The sequence below is a fragment of the Anomaloglossus baeobatrachus genome, chromosome 1 (assembly GCF_048569485.1).
Source record: "Anomaloglossus baeobatrachus isolate aAnoBae1 chromosome 1, aAnoBae1.hap1, whole genome shotgun sequence".
NCBI classification, from domain to species: domain Eukaryota; kingdom Metazoa; phylum Chordata; class Amphibia; order Anura; family Aromobatidae; genus Anomaloglossus; species Anomaloglossus baeobatrachus.
In genome coordinates, this window is record NC_134353.1 from 735,786,698 (window position 1) to 735,804,100 (window position 17,403).

At 46.0% G+C, this 17,403-nt stretch overlaps 1 protein-coding gene across 1 annotated transcript in view; it reads right to left on the reverse strand.

Annotated features, from left to right (window-relative positions):
• The window catches only part of AACS (acetoacetyl-CoA synthetase), a 154,447-nt gene that overhangs the window by 14,112 nt on the left and 122,932 nt on the right, over nucleotides 1-17,403 (reverse strand). The window contains exons 15-17 of the mRNA XM_075322439.1: nucleotides 10,411-10,480; nucleotides 9,661-9,719; nucleotides 8,837-9,039 (exon numbers count right to left, since the gene is read on the reverse strand). Of these exons, the coding sequence (XP_075178554.1) occupies nucleotides 8,837-9,039; nucleotides 9,661-9,719; nucleotides 10,411-10,480 (332 nt within the window). The remainder of the gene's footprint in view (nucleotides 1-8,836; nucleotides 9,040-9,660; nucleotides 9,720-10,410; nucleotides 10,481-17,403) is intronic.

The window sequence follows — 17,403 nt, forward strand, 5'->3', positions numbered from 1 at the left end:
CGGACCCAACTTAGTGACATAAGGACTAAGGGAATAACCAATAGTGTGACCGTTAAAAACGGGGTAGCTCCAGAAAGGGAGGCAGATATCTGGTTAAGTGGGGACATGATAGTCCAGGACGCCAGGGGGAGTGACGATGACTCCAGAATGGACACTGACTCTTATAAAAGGACAAGAGAGTGCAGTGAGGTACAGACAATTGAGAAGGGTAAAACCTCCTCCTGACGCCGGAGACGTAATAAGCGCCAAAAGCTCGTGCAAGGTATACCGTCTGAGGGTGCAGAGAAAGTGAAGTACCTGGTCGAGGAAAACACGTTGCCAGTAGCAACTGCTAAGGTAGAGTCAGACAGTGATGTCCTACACAAGAAAGAGGTATCAGAAACTGAACTGACACATTGTAACGATAGACATCAGCAGGGTGAAATGTCAAAAAATGAGCCAACCAAAGCAGTAATGGTGGTGTCTCCTATAGATTCCAAGCATGAAGCAGAAGGTCTGTCGGACGAGAGCACTGTAGGAGGTGAAATCCTAGAGGGTAATACAGGACAAGGAATCCTGGAGAAAGTTGGTGAAGTACAAATCCATAGAGGTCATGGTGACCAGACCGGTAAATTACCCAGTGTTGGGGTGATGAAGGGTGAAAACGGGGCCAAAGGTCTAAGAGGAACAGAGTACCACGCTGAAGGGTGTGACACCCTTGCAGAAAAAAAGAGAACTGAAGGTGACACTGCAGAGACCCGCAAGGAAGTTGAAGGTAACGCAGTGAAGACCCAAGAGACAGCTGGTGCTGCAAAAGTGAAAAGAGTCTCTGATGAGGTGAAGTCTGGACCAGAGGTCTTATCAGGAACTGATAGCCTGAGTGACCTGCCTGGTAAGACCAAGATGGAAGACATAGAGATGGTCTTGGTTAAGAACAATAGCAAACCCAAAGGCTCTGAGACTGGAGCTGAACCGGAAGAGTGTGTAACTCAAGAGGTGGAGCCGTGCATGAGAGAAAAAGATAGATGCAAGAGACCAAAGGAATGGTCTAATTTCCTTGAAGGTCAAGAAACCTGTCCATTCTTTAAGTGCATGGTAGATGTGCCCGAAGACCTAAGAAAAGCCTGTGCCCATAAGTCGATGCATGAGACGTTTAAGAAGGCTGTAGGGGACTGTGAAGTGTACTTTGCCCCAGAGACTTGTCAGTTGGTGGTGTGCTCTGCCAGTAATGTCACAAAGAAGCGGGTGGCTATCCTGAGTGACATGCACCTGCAGTGTCTTCGCACGAAATGGCTCATCTCGGCACAGATGGAAGAAGACACCAGGCGCTTGGAGTGTATGAAGCAGCTCACTGCAGAATTTCAGGAAGTTGTGGTGGTGAAGAAATCATTAATTGGGCTCGCATTAAGAGCGCTGAAAAGTAACATTCAGCAAGCTAGGAAGGTTCCAGGTATTACAGCTGTTGAATTAGAAGAACACAGTGGAACATTCCAAATCTATGGGAAAACTGAAGAAGCAGTGAAAACAGCTCGAAGGCTGTTGGACTTTGTGGAAGAGGTCACACAAGTGCCCAAAGAACTTGTCAAGAAACTGATTGGCAGAAATGGAAGAGTCATGCAGGAGATGGTTGATACATCCGGTGTGACGAGAGTAAGACTTAGGCGGGCTTTGCACGTTGCAACATCGGTAACAATGTGTTACCGATGCTGCAGCGATAGTCCCGCCCCCGTCGCACGTTCGATATCTAGTGAAAGCTGCCGTAGCGATTATTATCGCTACGGCAGCTTTACACGCACATACCTGCCGTGCGACGTCCCTCTGGCCGGCGACCCGCCTCCTTCCTTAGGGGGCGGGTCGTGCGGCGTCACAGTGACGTCACACGGCAGGCGGCCAATTGTAGCGGAGGGGCGGAGATGAGCAGGATGTAAACATCCCGCCCACCTCCGTCCTTCTCATTGCAGCCGGCGGCAGGTAAGTTGAAGTTCCTCGCTCCTGCGGCTTCACACACAGCGATGTGTGCTGCCGCAGGAGCGAGGAACAACATCGCACCTGTCGCTGCACCGGCATTATGGAAATGTCGGAGGCTGCAGCGATGATACGATAACGACGCTTTTGCGCTCGTTAATCGTATCATCTAGGATTTACACACTACGACATCGCAAGTGACGCCGGATGTGCGTCACTTTCGATTTGACCCCACCGACATCGCACTTGCGATGTCGTAGTGTGCAAAGCCGCCCTTAAGGTTTATCATAAAGCCAGGTTACCCTGTGAAGTTGGTATGGTTCCATGTGTCATGGCGGGAACAAAGGAGTGTGTTGAAAATGTACGAGTTCTCCTAGAATACCGCCTGGGATACCTGGAAGAACTAAAGCAAATAGATCTTGAAAGACAGAAGATTGCAGAGAAACTTTGTCAAGTGAGTTTGAGGTCACGACCGCTTTCGGGCCAGGGCCCAGAGAAGAAGTGTGGTCCACCTGATGAACGTGTTGCCTTCACTGGCAAGGAAAGTAGGTCCTGTAGGGAAAGGAGCCTAGGTCATAGAAGACCTACGTATAAATCAGGCTATGGCACAGACTCTGAAGGGTCCAAGCCCTCTAAGACAAAATCTAAAAGAAAAGACGGAGGGAGTGACTGGTCCATAGCCAAAAGTGGTGGTGGGAAAAGGCGGAGATGGAAAGGTGACCTAAGACGTCATGAGAGAAGAGGCCATAGTAGATTGGCAAACAGAGAGTGTGCAGGGTCTAGTTGTGGGAGATCTCCTGTCGGCTCGGTGGTGAGGTACCTGGACAAGAGCCCCTCTAGTGGACTGGTTAGCGCAGAGTCAGGCCGCACGGTAGTTTTGACTGATGGGGTGTCTCACTACCACACTGACCGTTGGAGTCAGTTATGGAACGATATGTCGGACCGGCGGACGTGTCTGAGAAGAGGGTTCACTGAGGAGGGTTTGTTGACAGTGGCAGATGGTCGGTCAGGAGCAGAAACTCAAAGTTTTCGTAGAGGGCCCATTCGACTGGTAGGGTATGGTTTCCCTAATGCCCTGTCTCAGGGTCACTGTAGGTTGTCGAGTGTTCCACCCTACAAGTTGGAACAGAGGGGGGGGATATGTAAGGATGCAATGTGGTAGATGGCCGGTATGTGTCACAGAGGGGGAAATCCTCTGTGATCTGAACCTGGAATGTTTCTCTGGGACTTGTAGTTCCATGAGGATTGTTGTACACATTCAGGGCTGGGTTCATGGGATGGTCAGAAGTGATGGGCGGGACTGACCATCCACATACCTCCCATACGTAGGTGTGTCTCATGGGATTTAATGGAGCTGTCGTTTGTCACATGATCTCTGTGTGCTGGTGGGAGCCATCTTGGTTGGAGCACATGTGCAGGAGATCCTGTGCATACAGGGCTGGTGAGGGCTCTGAAATGTCAGGGAGCTGCAGAATCCACTGAGGCTTTGAGGAATTGGAACGTGTACAAGGGCCGGGATGGTGAGCCCAGTGTGAGAGTCTCCCTGGACTGGATGGAGGCAGACTGACAGCCTGCAAACCTACTGGCAGGTAACACCCCAGAAAGGTGGACTTTACTGGCTGATGCCAGAGGATGAACTGGATGAACAATCGGCAGTGTAAACAGACAGTGAGACATTGTCCTGCGGGAAAGTGGCTGTGGCCCAGTACACTGCGTGGTTTATGAGGATGTGAATAAATCACCGAGATTCTTTAAGTGACAAAGTGCTTGTGTGTGTCTTGATCCCGCTGCCAGACGTGTGCCCCAAGACGTTCAGGGCCCAGGTCGTCACAATATACATACATACATACATACATACATACATACATACATACATACATACATACATACACACACACACTATATTATATATATATATATATATATATATATATATATATATATATATATATATATATATATATATATAGACAAAGTAAACGGTGTGTGTGTGTGTGTGTGTGTGTGTGTGTGTGTGTGAATAATGGCTTCAAGGTGTGAATGTATGGGAGTCTGATAAAGAGAAAACTAAGGGGTACTTTGCACACTACGACATCGCAAGCTGATGGCAGCGTTGCCGAGCGCGATAGTCCCCGCCCCCGTCGCAGCAGCGATATCTTGTGATAGCTGCCGTAGCGAACATTATCGCTACGGCTGCTTCACATGCACATACCTGCCCTGCGACGTCGCTCTGGCCGGCGAACCGCCTCCTTCCTAAGGGGGCGGGTTGTGCGGCGTCACAGCGACGTCACACAGCAAGCGGCCAATAGAAGCGGAGGGGCAGAGATGAGCAGGACGTAAACCTCCCGCCCACCTCCATCCTTCTGCATAGCCGGCGTGAGCCGCGGTGACGCAGGTACGCTGATGTTCCTCGCTCCTGCGGCTTCTCACACAGCGATGTGTGCTGCCGCAGGGGAACGAGGAACAACATCGTACCGTCGCTGCAGCGAAATTATGAAAATGTCGGACACTACACCAATGATACGATTACGACGCTTTTGCGCTCGTTAACCATATCAAAAAGGATTTACACACTCAGATATCGACAGCGATGCCGGATGTGCGTCACTTTCGATTTGACCCCACCGACATCGCACCTGCGATGTCGTAGTGTGCAAAGTACCCCTAAGTCTGAGCAAACAAATGAGCAGACAAGAGGTGCAAAATGAAATAACCATACATGACTATTAGAATATTTTTAATACACCTGCAACCAATGCAGGAGAATAGTTGCCATATGAATGTGCCCCCAGGGACACCCAGGAGGCATTTGACACTCATAATTGGAACTAAGGAGAAATAGGTTATTATCTATATAGCATCCACTGCTGTCTAAAAACGCATGAAAAATGCTACACAAACGCTAAAAAAGTGCAGCAGAGACATTTTTGACTGACTTCATTGAACTCAATGGGTGAATAAAACCGCAAAACCGCTGAAAGAATTGACATGCTACAGATTAATTTTCTGTACCAAATGTGCAATTCAGAGATAAGCAATGTGTGCAAGAGTCTCACTGACTTTACTGGCATCAGGATTCCCTTCAGGTTTTGCACAAATCTGCACTCAAAAATGTATCAAAAAACATGTTAAGAACGCAACTCGTGCAGACAGTCTTATCCGTTTTTTGCAAGTTATGCATTGTATGAAGCATAATGTTGCAAGTACATACAATGTGCAACACAAACAGGTATAGGGCCCATTCAGACGACCGTTCCATCTCTCCTGTTCAGTTCCTGTTTTTTGGCGGACCTACTGAAAGGACCATATTTCAATGTCTTTTGTGTAGGATCAGATGGCACACGGTAGCACTTCCGTGTGCATCCAATCCTACAAAAAACACATCAGTGTCCATATGTCCATTCCGTTAATATGGAACATGTCCTATTCTGTTCCGCAATAACGGACCGTGACTCAATACAAGTCAATGGGTCCGCAAAATCCCCGAAAGCCGCATGGAAGCACTTCCGTGTGACTTCCGTCGGGTGCCCCTTCAGTCTGTGTCCGCTCCCGCACCAGCCCCGCAACTGCTCGCACAGCAGCGTGTCAGCATCTGCCTGCACTGCAGTGTGTCAGCATCTGCAGGGATGACAAGCACTGACATTAGGAGGTTAGCAAAGTTCATTACCTGCGGTGATAAAGTCCACTGCACTCCTGACGTCAGCGCTCGTCACTGACTTCCATACCTGCCGCGCACTCACATCAAGTCTCGCGAGTAGCCCGAGACTGTGACTAGCGGTGATGTCACAGGCCACTCGCGATACTTCGCTTGTGAACGTGGCAGACAATGGAAGTCAGATGTGCAGCGCCGTTCATCACCCAGGTAATGTACCTAGCTAGCCTCTTGACGGCAGCACTCGTCATCCCCTGTAGTGACCTGGGCTGACCTCATGATGTTAGTTCAGGTCACTGCTCTGCTCTGCCAGCCAATGGGGAACATTCTGTTCTTCATTGACTGGAGCAGTGAGTATGGATCTTCGTGGGACCCCCTTATTGGATTACTCCGTACCCAAATTTGTTTTTTTCTTTTCAATAAATCGGTGAAAGAGGGAATGTGTTGGGGAGTGTTTTTTCAAATAAAAATTCGTCTATTTTTTCTTTTTTTTTTTCTTTTTATTACTGACTGGGTTAGTGATGTCGGGTATCTGATAGATGCCGTGACATCACAACCCGAGGCCTTGATGCCAGGTGACATTACACAGCTGGTATCAACCCCATATATTAGCCTGTTTGCCACTGCACCAGGGCATTCGAGAAGAGCCGGGTAAAGTCCCGGGACTGTCGCATCTAATAGATGCAGCAATTACAGCCGGCTGCTGGCTGATATTTTTAGACTGGGGGCTTCCAATAACATGGGTTTCCCCAGCCTGAGAATACCAGCCAGCAGCTGTGAGGCTTTATCTTGGCTGGTATGAAAATTGGGGGGAGGGAGGGGACCGAAGGACGTTTAATATTTTTTATTTATTGTACTGTACGATATAGACCCGCCCACCGGTGGCTGTGATTGGTTGCAGTCAGACAGCTGTCACTCAGCGTGGGAGTGCGTCTGACTGCAACCAGTCACAGACACCAGTGAGCACGGAAGCCGTGAATATGAAATGAGCCTAATAAGCGGCCGGTCGGTAAGAACAAAGAGCTGCTGCGGGAGCAGTGTGACAGCTGCGCCGGTGATCAGAGAGTATGTAGCGCTTGCTCCTACCCCTTTGTGCCAGATTCTGTTCCTCATAGTCTTTATATGGGGAACCAGCATCTGGCCAGATACCCCAGACTGTATGTAACTCTCCTTCCGTTTTTTTGAGGTCTGAAAAAAACGGACGTCACACGGATATTACCCGGACCATATACTGAACGGAGTAGGATGGATGCGGTTGTCACACGGATGCCAAACGGATGCATCCGTGGAAAAACAGGACCGTTTTTTTGCGAACTGCAAAAACGGAACAGTCGAGTGAATGTAGCCTTAAAAGGGTGGTGAAACTCCACCCACAACCCAGTCACTCAGGAAGACTGCGGCCTGCCTCAGTTGACGTGACATAAGCGGACATCAGAGGTCATGGAGCCCAGGGGTCACGCGATGGGGATGAGCGGACCGCAATAGCATCGCTCACAAGCATTATTGTAAACATAATGTATTTGAAAGAAACCTTGTTTCTCAACATATATCGATGTGGCCAATAATGAAAACGGGTGAACCACTTCTTTAATTACATTGAAAATGTGACTGTTTCCAAACGTTTGTGAGTGCCAGTGTAAATAAGGTGTTACATTATGTCCAAATATCATAGTAATAGTGTGTCAAATAAAGAGATTTATAGTGTACAAATAACAGTGGCATGTAGCATACAGCACACAAGTACCTCCATAAGGTGCCCACTTTAATGATCTATTCAGGGCTTCTGAAACTTTCTGGAGCCTCACCTGCATGAACATATGAATCCCTGGGCATCAGTAGTGAAACCCATTTGTAATTTTGTTGTGTCCCTTGACCAATTTACACAAATTGTTCTCATTGGCAGAGTAGTATATTAAAGTAAGCAAAATTTCCTAGCTCCGGGGCCAGGCTCTCAGTCTACCACCTGCCATGGTTTAGCACCCCCTGTTTTTTACATGTTGGGATGCTACAGTCACCAGACATGTTCTACTTAAAGCTGTATTCCCATCTCCAAAATCCTATTTTAATATGTAGTAGGTGTAGTAATAATAATATTAGCAAATACCTCTAATTAGATATGTAGTTCAGTTCTGATTCACTGTGTCGCTTACCTCATGTTCAGGGAATTGCAGGACCTTAGGAATCCATGGTTACAATTATGCATATAGTTAGTTGCTCGTGGTCATAACCCTGGATACCTAATGTCCTGCACATGAGGTAAGCGATGTAACTAATCAGAAGAACTATACTACATTTGTAATTGGAGGTATTTGCTAATATTATTACACCTACTAGATATTGGGATAGGATCTTGGATATGGGAATACCCCTTTACGTCTCGCTCCTTGGCCTTATAGGCGTATTCAAGTGGCTGGATGCCATCTGAGTATTCAGGTAGTTGGCATCCACACCAATACACTAAAAGCTCTGCTACATCCTCAATGAGAGTCTTCTAACCAACTCAACTAACCCTGCAGGATCACTTGGCTATGCTACAATGCTTACTCAGCTGATCTTTCCAGTGAGCCTTTGGTCACAAGTTGCTTTTGCTTACATTGCTAGCCTACTCTGCTGTGCCATTTTCTGGAATCTGACTATTCGATCTCCCGGTGCAGAGTCTACAGATTTCTTGTGGACTACTAACTCAAGTCATCCAGTTGATTCTTTTCCTCAGTCTCTGTCTACATCTACCTGGACTGAGCGCATCGAGAATCTACCTCATCGAGACATAACAGTATAAATCATGCTGCCAAATCAGGTTCTGAAGAGAGAAATGTGTAGGCCGCAGAATCAGCATATCAAATGTATAGCGGAAAAATCATCCTCTAATCCTATGAAAGTGCGGAACAAAATAAAACCATTATCAGCTGGACTGACCATACTTGCTACGGTGCAGTACTAATGATTGCCAAGTTCATGCCCCTGCTGAACACTAAGCTCTAGGGGCAATTCCTCCATTTAACCCTCTTAAAATCGGTCCTTGAACCAGAACCCAATGATTTATTCAGCATCATCACAGACGTGTGCACATTTCCGCCACTACGTCCAGTGATCCAGTACAATGCTGAAGAAATCACATTGGTAATCAGGCAGCTCTGGGCACTATGACGTGTCTAACACATTGAAATAAATGTAGTTTTAGCATGAAGCACCAATCCTTGTTTGGGTGTGTTACAATACAGCCAGCAGTGATCTACTTACCGGAATGTCTTTAGTTTCCAGGATCAGGGCTGGCACGTGCCTGGCAGACAGCGCCACACGGATAGAGTCCTTTATTCTTTTCACAAGGTCGCTGGTAAAGGTGCAGTTATTGTTCATCTTAAGGAAGAGAATGACCCTTTCCTCCCCATCTTTATTGTACTGGGGGATACACAGGCTGTCTGACACATCCTCGAATGATTCAACTGCAAGAAGACAAAGTCAGTTCTATTACAGATGCCCAATAACAGCTCACATCATTCTCATTAATACACTGGACAGTATGAACATACTTGGTCTATTCCACCATATGTGCAATACAACCATTCAAATCTCACATTATCACAATTCACTTTCTTTTCACATTCATGATTTCTGCTCTACTTTCCTTCTGAGCATCTTGGAACTTTTCTACACTTGCTTCTTCCACTACTTAGAATGCGGATGCAGCTCAATGAGGTTTTTCCAATGACTGTGTGACCTGATCTATCCTCTAAGCCCCAGTAATAAGCAGCAGTTAATGTCTGATGGAGACGCGTAAAAGAGAATTGGAGGGGAGCAGTGGGAGTCTAATCTGTATCCATTCAGGAGACGTAATAATGGCTTTGTTAGTATAGCCAGTCAGCAGCCGAATGCTGGAAATGTGTTTAATTAGCAAGTCCCAGTAGTGAACTTCTGCATTACAAATCTTGGCTACACATTAGTCATTTCTTCCCACTTAAAATACTGACAGTTTCTTATTTTCAACCTCATCGTTACCATTATGTAGAAAATTAACCTATTCAGTGGCTAGTGGAGGGCATATTGTAATCATCGAATAATGGTACCTATATTGTAGATTTCGGAGCTTCCAAATCGTACCCCGTTTGGATTCAGTGTTCCATCACTGCAAGTAAAACGAACGAGGCATTAAACCATGTATACTCAAGGGGAAAACGTACAATATTTGCACAGCGGTAATTAGACACTTTTTTCATATCCACATTTAAACACATGTCTAAAAACTGGGGTAGGTTTAGACTATTGTGTTGCTACATATACTGAAAACACAAGCAACGCTCCTCTGGAGAGCAGATGAATTACTGAATATATCTTCTTTTTGTTTTAACGACCTTCGGCTCGATCTCAAACCATGGCGACTTGATGGATGAACGCTGTGTAGGGAGATCGATCTTGTGCAAGCCTAGATAGGTTTACCAGGATCTTCTCCACCGTTACTTTGATAATATCAAGCCATTGGGTTGCTGGTCTTTCTCTTCACCTTGTTCCTTCTATTGTTTCCACCATGATGTCCTTCTCCAGTGATAGCTCTCTTATGATGTGTCCAAAGTAGGCAACTCATAGCATACAGGTATCATTTTAAAGCAGCTCCCAAACTCGATAATGTTGCAGACCACTGATAAATAATTACACGGGGCGGCTGGCCACATGCACTCGAGACTCTGTCCTTGTGATTTTGTGTTAATAGCTACCGAAGTAGAAAGAGTCTTGTTCGAATGTGGCCAGCTGTTCCGCATGATTTCTCCCAAAATACAGAGCACACGCCAAACACGAATTCTCACAACAATCATACATACCTGCGTCCCAGCATAACAATCCCTCCTGTTTTAGGATTTATTTTGCAGTAGTCACCATGGGCCCAGATACCTAAAATATAAGAGATAATTACAGGAGAATGTGTCACTCTAGTTCTGAATTAGTCACATCAAATAACATGAATAAAGTACACTGCTCCATTAGCTCTCTGACACCAATCATATCATAGAATCATAGAATGGTAGAGTTGGAAGGGACCTCCTGGGTCATCTGGTCCAACCCCCTGCTCAACGCAGGATTCACTAAATCATCCCAGACAGATTTCCGTCCAACCTCTTTTTAAAGACTTCCATTGAAGGAGAACCCACAACCTCTCGTGGCAGCCTGTTCCACTCATTGATCACCCTCACTGTCAAAAAGTTTTTTCTAATATCTAATCTGTGTCCCCTCCCCATCAGTTTCACCCCATTGCTTCTAGTCTTTCCCTGTGAAAATGAGAATAAAACTGATCTCTCTACAGTGTGACAGCCTTTAATATATTTGTAGACAGCTATTAAGTCTATTCTCAGTCTTCACTTTTGCAAGCTAAACAATCCTAAATCCTGTAACCGTTCCTCATAGGACATGGTTTGCAGACCAGTCACCCATCTGGTCACTCTTCTCTGAACTTGCTCTAGTTTGTTGATGTCTGTTTTAAAATGTGGTGCCCAGAACTGGACACAATATTCCAGATGAGGTCTGACCAAAGAGGAGTAAAGAGGGATAATTCACAGGATCTAGACTGTATGCTTCTGTTAATACATCCTAGCATGGTGTTTGCCTTTTATGCTGCTGCAAAATATATATAAAATACAGTATACAGTGCCTACAAGTAGTATTCAACCCCCTGCAGATTTAGCAGGTTTACACATTCGGAATTAACTTGGTATTGTGACATTTGGACTGTAGATCAGCCTGGAAGTGTGAAATGCACTGCAGCAAAAAAGAATGTTATTTCTTTTTTTTTTTTTTTAAATTGTGAAAAGTTTATTCAGAGGGTCATTTATTATTCAACCCCTCAAACCACAAGAATTCTGTTTGGTTCCCCTAAAGTATTAAGAAGTATTTCAGGCACAAAGAACAATGAGCTTCACATGTTTGGATTAATTATCTCTTTTTCCAGCCTTTTCTGACTAATTAAGACCCTCCCCAAACTTGTGAACAGCACTCATACTTGGTCAACATGGGAAAGACAAAGGAGCATTCCAAGGCCATCAGAGACAAGATCGTGGAGGGTCACAAGGCTGGCAAGGGGTACAAAACCCTTTCCAAGGAGTTGGGCCTACCTGTCTCCACTGTTGGGAGCATCATCCGGAAGTGGAAGGCTTATGGAACTACTGTTAGCCTTCCACGGCCTGGACAGCCTTTGAAAGTTTCCACCCGTGCCGAGGCCAGGCTTGTCCGAAGAGTCAAGGCTAACCCAAGAACAACAAGGAAGGAGCTCAGGGAAGATCTCATGGCAGTGGGGACATTGGTTTCAGTCAATACCATAAGTAACGTACTCCCCCACAATGGTCTCCGTTCCAGACGAGCCCATAAGGTACCTTTACTTTCAAAGCGTCATGTCAAGGCTCGTCTACAGTTTGCTCATGATCACTTGGAGGACTCTGAGACAGACTGGTTCAAGGTTCTCTGGTCTGATGAGACCAAGATCGAGATCTTTACTGCCAACCACACACGTGACGTTTGGAGACTGGATGGCACTGCATACGACCCCAAGAATACCATCCCTACAGTCAAGCATGGTGGTGGCAGCATCATGCTGTGGGCTGTTTCTCAGCCAAGGGGCCTGGCCATCTGGTCCGCATCCATGGGAAGATGGATAGCATGGCCTACCTGGAAATTTTGGCCAAGAACCTCAGCTCCTCCATCAAGGATCTTAAGATGGGTCGTCATTTCATCTTCCAACAAGACAACGAACCAAAGCACACAGCCAAGAAAACCAAGGCCTGGTTCAAGAGGGAAAAAAATCAAAGGTGTTGCAGTGGCCTAGTCAATCTCCTGACCTTAACCCAATTGAAAACTTGTGGAAGGAGCTCAAGATTAAAGTCCACATGAGACACCCAAAGAACCTAGATAACTTGGAGAAGATCTGCATGGAGGAGTGGGCCAAGATAACTCCAGAGACCTGTGCCGGCCTGATCAGGTCTTATAAAAGACGATTATTAGCTGTAATTGCAAACAAGGGTTATTCCACAAAATATTAAACCTAGAGGTTGAATAATAATTGACCCACACTTTTATGTTGAAAATTTATTAAAATTTAACAGAGCAACAAAACTTGTTGGTTTGTAAGATTTATGCATCTGTTAATAAATCCTCCTCTTGTTTGAAGTTTGCAGGCTCTAACTTATTTGCATCTTATCAAACCTGCTAAATCTGCAGGGGGTTGAAGACTACTTGTAGGCACTGTATGTGTATGTGATCAAGCTAGGGAATCGGTCATGTCAAACGTTATTAATAGATATACTACAGTGTTAAACTGCAGGTTAATAGTGTTGTAAAGCTGCACTGAAAGTCCAGCTACCGGAAAATATAATCTTTTTCCCTTCCGGCATTCTCCGGCTTTCAGTCATAGAGGTGTGGATGGAGCAGCTTCAGTCACCACTGAGTACATAGTGAGCAGCCATTAGGCCACATGCACATGTTCAATATTAGGTGAGTTTTTTCCCTCAGTATTTATAAGCCAAAAAAACAGGGGAGGAAATGTAGAAAAGAAACACGGGCACCACTTCTGTATTTTGTACCCACTCCTGGTTTTGGCTACAAATACTGATGTCAAATACTGACCAAATACTGAATGTGTGAACATAGCCTAAGTCCGAACTGTCAATTACTCATTAGTGCCAGGGGCGTACATAGAAATCATGGGGCCCATAGCAAAAGTCTGAAAGGGTCCCCCCTCCCGATAAAAAAAAAAAATAAAAATTACAATAAAATATTAACATAATAATCATTATACATGTTACTGGGGGCCGGCACGCGTTACTGGGGGTGGCTTATAGTTAGAAATAACACATACTACTACATAATGTTACTGAACACCACCCACCATAGCAAGGCCAATAATACATTGCAAAATAATGCCACCACTCCCTGACCAAATATCCCCACATAGAGTCTGAATATAACCACAGTCCTGTTACTGAGCAAAGTCCACTGCACTAAGACCAGTGGGTTCACACCACAAATCCCCCCAAAATCTGCAGTATGTGAACTTGGCCTAAAGTAGATATGTCCTCCTTCGTGACCGACACCACACACAATATAAATTTTCACATCTGTCTCCCCCATATAATGGGAACGATTATGACGCCCTTTATAGCCTTAGGAACTATAATAAAACTGCACAATACAGGGATAATACACACCCACACACACACACAGATGGCACAGCACATAGGCAAACCACACACACAGTGATGGCACAGCACATGGGCAAAACACACACACTGATTGCACAGCACATGGCAAAACACACACACAGTGATGGCACAGCACATGGGCAACAGACATACAAACACAGTAATTGCACAGCACAGTGGCAACAGACACACACACACACACACACATTCACACAGTGATGGCACAGCACAGGAGCAACAGACACACACACACTCACACAGTGATGGCACAGGAGCAACACACACTCACACATTGATGGCACAGCACAGGGGCAACAGACACGCACAAACACACAGTGATGGCACAGCACAGGGGCAACAGACACACACACACACAGTGATGGCACAGCACAGGGGTAACAGATACATGCACACACACACACAGTGATGGCACACGCGGTTTTTCCGCGGGTTGGTCCCTGCGGGTTTTTACCATTATCTATGGCAAAAACACAGGTACCTGTGGAAAAGAAGTGACATGCTACTTCTTTTTTTGCTGCAGAAAAGCTGCAGCATTAATCTATAGGGAAAAAAACGCAGTGTGCGCACTGCATTTTGGTTTTCCCATAGATTTTGCTGGGGAAGGACTGCAGGAAGGTTATGAACAAAAAACATACCTTTTCTGCAGCAAAAAGCACAGCAAATCTGAGGCACAAAACGCAGCGTGCGCACAGGGCCTTAAGAAGCTAAGAGTCACACAACAGTGCGGCCATATATCACATTGTGGTCAAGAGGATTAGGCAGTCCAACCTTTGCTTGGTGTTTTTTTTTAGAACATTTATTTCCTGCCAGCTTTTATGTGATAACACACATGCTGGAAAAATACATGTAAAACCAATCACTAGAGCTCCCAAGATACCCCGAGGCCCATTTGTACCTTGTGTACTTTAACCGTAAAATAACTATTTCAGCGTTCACAAAGGTACGTGTAAATATATAATGTTACTATTTCTTTTTTTCCAATTTAAAATTTTATTGATTTTCAAAGGAATACAAAATTAAGACATTTATCCATGTTATATCAATGATGCAAATCAATAGTCAATACAACACCAAGCCTTCATGGGTTTGGGAATAATCCATGGATAGTAAAAATGGTACAAAGATAATCATTTAAGACCTTAAATAATGGTAAAACAACAAAAGGAGGTAAAGGCATAGGATCCAGAGAAGAAGGATTAGGTCAGAAAAGGAGAAGAAGAGACAAAAAGGAGAATGAGAGTAGGGTGAGGCGACCGGGACTGATACCATGCTTATAGAACTAAGATTTGTTGAAAGTGTGACATAAGCTGATCGACAAGTAAGAAACCAGAGTGTCCCCGATTCGGAGGTTAGATCAGGTCCAGAAATTTTTTACTAGATAGGAAAGTTTCCCACTGGAACCACTTGGTGGCTGTCTCAACTGTTTGCCCACGTGACTGGGCCATCACCCTTTCCATGCGGTGGATCACATTTACCTCAGTTACCCATTCGTCGAACGTCGGAGGGTTAGAGTCTTTCCAACGCCGAGGAATCACTGTCTTAGCGGCCTGAAGGAGGTGACCCAAGATAGATTTCTTAAAAACCTTTTCCGCTATATTACAAATATACAATAAAACTGCCTCCGGGCGGCTGGGGACTACGATCCCCGTGGCCTCTCGTATAGCTGCCAGTACTTTGTTCCAAAAGGCCGACAGGCCCGAGCAATGCCACCAGATGTGGGACATGGTGCCACCTTGGGCTCCACATCGCCAGCAAGTGTCAGGTATTTCGGGGCACCATGCATGGAGGGTCGCCGGCACCCTGTACCACCTGGAGAGTATTTTATAGCTGGTTTCTTGCATCCTGGTGGCAACCACGGACCTGTGGGTCAGGCGGAAACAACGCTTCCATTGACTCTCAGAGATCATTTGATTGAGCTCTGACTCCCATGCTTTACAAAAGCGAGGAGGTGACGCCTCTGCTGCATTCGTCATAATCCTATATACTTTTGAAATTGCATGGCGCGTAACAGAGGGGCCAATGCACAGGTCCTCAAAGGGCGTTTGGGGTAATGGATGAGCTACGGCAGTATCTTGTGAGGTCAAGAAGTGTTTGAGTTGGGCATATTCGAAATGGAATCGCAGTTTGAAATTAAGGCTCTCTGTCAACTCTCGTAGTGGGAGGAGGGACCCCCTTGGGGCCACCCGATTTAGTCTCAAAGGATTCAGTTTCGTGCTGCCCAGAAAATTGTTTGATGATGCTCCCGGCAAAAACTCCGGGTTATCGGTCAGTGGCATAAGGGGCCCTCTAGGCCGGATCAGGAGACTGTGTAATGACACAGAGTGGACCGTTTTCAATGTTTGTTTAGTACTATATGACATCTCAATCTTATGCTTAGTGAGGGACGGCCAGGTCCATGGCAACGTCAGTAATGATAAGGGGCACAGACTCTGTGCCAGGCTAACCCAAAGCTTCGAACCGGAGTTATGCAAAAAGTCAAGGACCCTGGCGTGGGCGGCTGCCAGGTAGTACCTTCTGCAGTCGGGTAATCCTGTTCCCCCCCGCACCCTTAGTCCTAGTCAGGATGCCACCCCCTATACGGGCACGCTTTCCCGACCAGACAAAGCGACCGAGTAAGCGTTGCATCCTGGCCCAGTAGGCCGCCGGAACATAGACCGGGACCGTCTGTATCAAATATAACAGTCTTGGCAGAGCCGTCATTCTAAGTGCACTAATCCTGCCAAACCATGAGAGGGTGCCCCTATGCCACAGAGCGAAATCCCCCTCGAGCCGTGCCAGGAAACTTTGGTAGTTTAGTTGAAAGAGTTTAGACAGGTCAGAGGGGATTTTGATGCCCAAATATCCAATACTACCATGAGGTGGCCATCTGAAAGGAAAGTTTGGCTTTATAACATTCACAGTTGATTGGGGTAAGGATATATTTAGGGCCTCTGATTTATCAAAATTGATTTTAAAATTGGACCATTTGCTAAAACGGTCCAACACCTTCATTAAAGACGGGAGGGATGTAGTGGGGTTACACAGGTATAAGAGAAGATCGTCAGCGAAGGCAGCGCACTTATGCTCCCGGCCGGCGATCTTGATGCCCTGTATGTCCGGGTCCGCCCGGATGGCCGACAACAAATGCTCCATAACTAGAACATATAGTAGCGGTGACAGGGGACATCCCTGCCGTGTCCCGTTTCGAATGGAGAAGGGTCTCGACAGAGTGCCATTAATCTTAAGGTGGGCAGTCGGAGAATTATATAAAGACATAATTTTAGACGAAAAAACCGGTCCCAGGCCTATATGTTCTAGGGTCTGAGAAAGTGACTGCCAGGAGACTCTGTCGAAAGCCTTCTCAGCATCCAAAGACAGCAACATCAAGGGGAGTTTTTTAGTGTGTGCGTGATGAATTAAATCCAGAGTTTTTATGGTGTTGTCCCTTGCCTCTCTTCCAGGGACAAACCCGACCTGCTCCAGGTGGATCAGATCAGGGAGTAGGGGGCCGAGTCTATTTGCCAAAAGCTTGGCATAGATTTTTAAATCTACATTAAGGAGCGATATCGGTCTAAAGCTACTACACGCCATGGGGTCTTTACCGGCTTTACGGAGCAATGAAATATGAGC